The following is a 6,000-nucleotide window of genomic DNA, read 5'->3' as shown; positions in this document are numbered from 1 at the left end:
CCACCTCTGCTGGCCGGAGTGGTCGGGCCTCTTCCAGTGTCCTGCTAGGCTGGCGGCTGTGCAGATGAAGGTGGGCAGACAGGGTGCTGGTAACCATGATGAAAAGGTGGGCAGAGTGGTCAGTTCCCGGGTGTTAGGGCTCATCTCGCAGGGTGTCTGACACGTGTCTCCCCAAGCCCAGTGATTTCCAGAGGTAAGTCGAGATCAGAATCACAACAGCAAGGACAGGATTGTGTTGCTTTTTTCCTTTTTTTTTTTCCTTAAAGGAGTAAGGGCATGGAAAATACAGCACACCAATGAAACAAAATGCCAAAAAAAATACAAAAAAATATAAAATAGAAAAATGTATTTACAAGTAGTACATTACTATGATCCGAGAGCACAGACACCGGCTGCTACTGTACATGCACTGGTTCCGGAAGGATCTACTGAAAACCCTGTGCGGGAGAAGCCTGTGGAAATAAAACACAAACAAAACAAGGGGGGGGGGGCAAAAAGTGTGAACTTTTCATCCTTAATTTGCTACACTGATCAGAGCCGAGAGCCCCCAGGAGCCCCCGACCCTGTCAGTCTGGGCTGGGCCGTGGTGGGGGCGGCTCGCCATGCGCAGGGTGGGCGCAGGGCCCGGCGCGGCGTGGGGTTACTGGGAGCTACCTATGTGCGTGTGTATACACAGGTCTGTAGAAAAACCGTGCCCTGTTCACTGCCAACACGACGTTTGGGTGGACATGAACTTGTTACAACAGATTCTCATGTAGATGTTGTAAGAAGTCACTCAATGTCTGTGGATTTAATAAGTCACTTCACACCACAGAAAATATTTAATAAATCCAAAAAGAAAGAATATAATGACAGAAGAGCTCTGTCGAGGTCTCTGACACCGAGTCCCCCACAGGAAACTGGTCCCGAAGTCCGAGGGTCCCTGAAGAAACTTCAGTTTGCTCACTGTTTCCATCCTTTAGTGTTCACAAGTTCTAGAACGACGTGGTGTCATTTCCAGTTTTTGAAGAGTCCAACCTCCGGCTCCTCCACAAGGTAACAGGTGCAGATGCGTCAGACTGGGGGAGGAGGGAGTGCGGGCCGGGCCTGTCACTTCCGCAGGGGGCTCCGCCGTGGTGGCGGCAGGAAGAGGAGGAGCCCAGTGGGGCTCTAGCCCCTCTCTCGGCCAACAAGCTCCCTTGGGTGCGTGAGCCAGTCCCTGGTCAGTTCCTGAAGCAGGTGCATCTCTCAATACCACGCCAACTCTAAGGGGAAACGAAAGCACGCGTTGAGAGCGCAGGACCAGGGTGGCCACGTGGTCACGTTCTGTGGGACCCATCATACTTCTAGGAAGCGCGAGCTGCTGGCCTTGGAGTGGAACGGCTCTGACCACATCCGCCGCAGGTCACCCTGGCAAAGAAGAGAGTCACTGAGGCACAGATCTAAGCGCGAGGCCCACGTGAGCACCCGACAGCTGGGCTCTTGCTATTCAGCTATTCAGGAGTCATAAGGGCCCGGGACACCAGGTTTTCACACAAACACCACTGTCAAGATCAAGGGCTCGGGCCACACCCAGCCAGGGTGGTCCAGGCTGGCAGGCTGTGTCCTCACCTTCAGGTAGGCCATGGTGAGCAGCGGCAAGAGGGTGAAGGGTACCAGGTAGAGGAGGGCGGGCTGGGCGGCTCGGTGGATGCGAGATGCCACCGTGGCGGTGAGGAGGCCTAGGGAGAAAGACCCACATGAGAGCCAGGAGAGGGATCCCGGGCTGGCTGCCCCAGGGCTAGGCTGCGGGATGCCCAACTGGAGAGGTGAGAGAAATGTGTGACAGCACACCATGGAGACCCCCAACTTGAAGGAGCTGTTGGTTGGGGCCCGTTCTGTGCCTGAATGCTTAGGTCAGATCTCCCCATGCCTCCTGGGATGTGATGCTAGTGTGTGCACGCTGGACTTGGGGGTTCTGGCTGCGTGCCTTCTGCGTGTCTCAGCTTACTCAGCTGAGTAGTAGGGATGGCACCACATGCCCTGGCTCATAGGTCTTAGACGGAAGATGGTACGTGGGTAACATGGAGGTGAGAGCCACTCCCTCCCCAGCAGATGCACTCCTCATGCAGTCACCAGTACTCCTAGTCCAGTTACCACTGCTTCCTCCCGTTAGCCGGTAATCAGGCTGGCTACACAAACACTAGCCAGGCACTGCTGTTGTGACGCAGCATCTCGAAGGGGTGTGAGCTCATGTTCTGGCTGTTTCACTTCAGTCCAGCTCCCTGCTAATGCTCCTGGGAAAGCAGTGGAAAACAGTCCAAGTGCTTGGGGCCTTGCAACAGGGGGACCAGATGAAGTGCTTGCTGTACAGCCATCTGGTGGGTGAACCAGTGGATGGAAAACTCTCTAAATTTAAAAAAATGATTTATTTGAAAGATTCACAGAGGAAAGGAGAGATATTTTCCAACTGCTGGTTCACTCTCCAACAATTTGTGCTGAGCTATCAGAAGTCAGGAGCTTCTTTAAAGTTTCCCACATGGGTGCAGGGGGCCAAGGACTTGAGCCGCCTCTGCTGTTTTTCCAGGTCAGAAGCAGGGAGCTGCATAGGAAGTGGAGGAGTAGTTGGGACACGAACAGGTGCCCATATGGGATGCCAGTGCTGCAGGTGGGGGATTAGCCTATTATGTATGCCATCACAGCAGCCCTTGTAATGGCCTTTCTAGCACAAACTCCAGTAAAGTTGGGTAACAGGTGACAAAAGAGACATGTCAGAGCTGCAGGCCTGCCAGAGCCTCTTACCCACAAAGTAGCCAATGAGGGTGCAGTGGAAATAGGAGACCTTCTGCATGCGCCCGGAGATGTTGGCGGGTCCAGAGGCGCTGCAGGAGTCGCTGCTGGCTTGCTTTTTGTAGTTGTCATAGCGAAGGACGAAGCACAGCAGGAGGCCGGGCATCACGATGTCTCCGATGCCCAGCATGGAGAAGTGGCTGCCTGTAGAGCTGGAAAGCAGGCCACAGGTCAGAGATGCTGTGGGCCGCTTTCTGCTCTGCCTGGGCTGTCTTTCTAAAGTCAAACTTTTCTGAATGGAAGAGGGAAGACCTGCTAGTTGAGGAACAGCAGTCCTTACCAGTTTAGAGACTGAAAGTCCTGAGTTGTGACAGGGCCTCTTTGGCGCAACTGCTGCTCGCTCCTGAGGTCTGTGACAGCTCTGGTGAGGCTGCACACTGACACCTGACTATACCTTCAGGTACATGCTGCACACTGCCAGGATGTTACCAGGGAGTGCATGTTCTCAATGAGCGCACAGGTTCCCTACAGTCTCTGAAGACGAGGCCCCAGAGCCTCCCATCAAATGCCTTCAGCCAGCTCCAAAAACAGGACCTGGGCTCAGCCCAGCCGGCTGGGGCCCTTACGCCACCCGGTGGTAAGGGAGGTCAGTGCTCTCTTCCTTCCTTCCTTATCTGCGCAAAATGCTGGCTCACCAGCCTTGCCAAGCTGCCCAGGGCCAGTCCTACCTTGGGAAGACCAATTTTCCAGGCAGGGACAGGCGAGGAACGTCACGCCCAACATTGGGCCCCAGGTGGAGCTTCCGGGAGAGAACATCCAGAGGATTGTCAGCCGGCTGCGTGGCTACCTTCACCATGACGTTGCTATTGAAGATGTAGGCTGAGAAAAACACCTGCCGGGTTGGAGGGACATCCTTAGCTGAGGCAGCTGGGAGTGTGCCCTCTGCTGGAAGGGCACAACCTTAGCACTAGTGCCTCAGGACGCTGACAAGGCGTGTTCCAGAGAAGTGTGCGGTGAGTTCCTGAGCCCCCCTTCCCAGTGGAGCTGGGCTTGTACCCCAGCACCCTAAGCCCTCACCCACCACCTCTCATCCCACAAGGACATATATTGCCTGCAAACCTTTAACATGGACTGCTCATGACCAGAGGGGGACTTTGAGACTGGTGGAGCAAATGCTTCAGCTAAACAAAATGAGGTGTTTGCTTCCTGAAAAGCAGACACTTACCCAAAAGACATCATAAATGAGAAGCCCTGAGAGCAGCAGGCAGGATACCTTGAGGCTCGGCAGGCGGACGAAGGCAATCATGGCAACACAGAGGCCCATGGCCAGAGCTAGGGAGGAGATGGCACCAGCCAGTCAGTAAGGGGCAGTCGGCCCCTCCTCCCGCAGGCTCGTCAGCTTGCCACCCTCACAACATCTGTAATCCCTCCCTAGGTCAGGCAGCCCTGAACTCCGGGTTCAGACCTGTACCTCCCTGTGGTGCAAAGTGCCCCCATTAGCCCGTTTGGAGCTGATGCTTTGGGGGACTGTTTCCATGGGAGACGCAGGCCATGCACCCTTCAGGACCTCCCAGCAGCAGGCCAGGCTCCCACAGAGACCTGCCTCCTGCCTCTGGCCCCCAGAGCTGTGGACAGGAGTTTTTGCTCCAGCGTCACACCCTAGGTAGGCATCAAGCACCAGTGCCCCACTTCCCCCTGCTGGAAGAGCATGCCAGCACTTCTGCTTGGAGACGCAACCCACTGTTTTCATTGCCCACTCCGTTACTAGAGCATCTGTTGGTCCCTCTATACCAGGATCTCTCTAAAGGGTTGTGGACATGAGCTGTCCCCAGTTCCTCTGCTAGTTCTTTTTCAAGTTCTTAATATGATATAGGTAGTAACTGCACCATAGAAAACTGGAGTATCTCAAGCGAAAACCATTACATTCCTACTATCCAGAAATTACCACTGTTAATTACCCAGAGGCCCAGCAGCCTAGTAGCTAAAGTCCTTAGCTTGCATGCACCAGGATCCCACATGGGTGTTAGTTCCCAACCAGCTCCCTGCTTGTGGCCTCAGAAAGCAAAAGGAGGACGGCCTAAAGCCTTGGGACCCTGCACCCACGTGGGAGGCCCGGAAGAAGCTCTTACAGCTCTGACCATTCTTCCTCTGTCTCCTCTTCTCTTTGTATATCTGACTTGCCAATAAAAGTGAATCTTACATGTATACTAACTTATTTGAAAGTCAGAATTGGAGTGGGAGAAACAGAGTGATGTCTTCTGTTCCCAAAAGGCTGTAATGCCCAGGGTAGGGCCAGGCCGAAGCCATGATCTTCCACATCCACCATGTGTGGCAAATGTCAAGGACTTAGGCCATGAGCAGGGAGCTGGTCAGAAGTGGAGCAGCTGGGACATGAACTGATGCCCATATAGGATGTCAGTGATCCAGGGGTTCCTTTGCCCTCTGCATCACAATACCGGATCCTAAATGTATATTTTTTAAAAATCTGAAGGGCAGACTTACTAGAGATACGATGGAGAAGGGAGTGGAAGGGCGCGATCTTCCCTCTGTTGTTTGCTCTGCACATGACCCTAACAGCTGGGACTCCATCTGGGTGTTCCATAGGGGTGACAGGGCCCTGGGCACTTGGGCCATCTGCTGCCTTCCCAGGTGCATCAACAAGACGCTGGATCTAAAACGCAGAGCAGCTAGTACCCAAACTGGCTCTCTGCTACGGGATGTCAGCATTCCGGATGCCTGCCCGCACCCTCTCAAGCCCTAAGCCGTGGTGCACTGGTCTCCGTACAAAACCCTGCACCCTCCTATTTCACACAGGGGAAAGCCACTTACCCCTAGTCAGCAAGGTCCTTTCTTACCCTGCAGGCCATCTCCAACTGCCACCGGCTGTCCTCCTCCCACCTGCCTGCCATGTCCCCATTTCAGTGCTTGGGCACTGACTGTGCCCTTTGCCTAGAATACCCTTTACCACAGAATCCACTGTGCTGGCTCTGTCTTACTAAAATTGTTCCTTATATGTTAGCTTCTCAACACCTGGACTTCCCAGCGAATTTCACTTGAAAGTGCACTTCCAACTCTTACCTTGCTCTTTTCCTGGTGCCACGTGATGTTTCAAATGCACAAACCATTTTCTGTGTTCTCCTCCCTGCAACTGCAATGGAAGCCCCTCACGTGCCGGGCTCACTGTGCTGGGCCTACCCACGGCCTGGCTGACGAGGGCTTCCCTTGCAGAGCCCTGCTCCTGCGCAGTGGGAT

The 6,000-nt window shown here is 54.2% G+C and overlaps 1 protein-coding gene across 2 annotated transcripts in view; it reads right to left on the bottom strand.

The window, feature by feature from the left end:
* Positions 1-230: 230 nt before the first annotated feature.
* Positions 231-6,000, bottom strand: part of SPPL3 (signal peptide peptidase like 3) — a 78,707-nt gene continuing 72,937 nt past the window's right edge. For both annotated transcript variants that reach the window (XM_041003962.1, XM_041003963.1), the window contains 5 exons: positions 3,974-4,080; positions 3,477-3,640; positions 2,761-2,960; positions 1,591-1,700; positions 231-1,389 (listed from right to left, as the gene is read on the bottom strand). In XM_041003962.1, the coding sequence (XP_040859896.1) occupies positions 1,318-1,389; positions 1,591-1,700; positions 2,761-2,960; positions 3,477-3,640; positions 3,974-4,080 (653 nt within the window). In that variant the 3' untranslated portion in view covers positions 231-1,317. The remainder of the gene's footprint in view (positions 1,390-1,590; positions 1,701-2,760; positions 2,961-3,476; positions 3,641-3,973; positions 4,081-6,000) is intronic.

Source organism: Ochotona curzoniae, unplaced genomic scaffold (genome assembly GCF_017591425.1).
Source record: "Ochotona curzoniae isolate NIBS_2020 unplaced genomic scaffold, NIBS_Ocur_1.0 scaffold_274, whole genome shotgun sequence".
NCBI lineage: Eukaryota > Metazoa > Chordata > Mammalia > Lagomorpha > Ochotonidae > Ochotona > Ochotona curzoniae.
The sequence above is the reverse complement of the archived record's forward strand: the minus strand, read 5'-3'. Positions and strand labels throughout refer to the sequence as shown.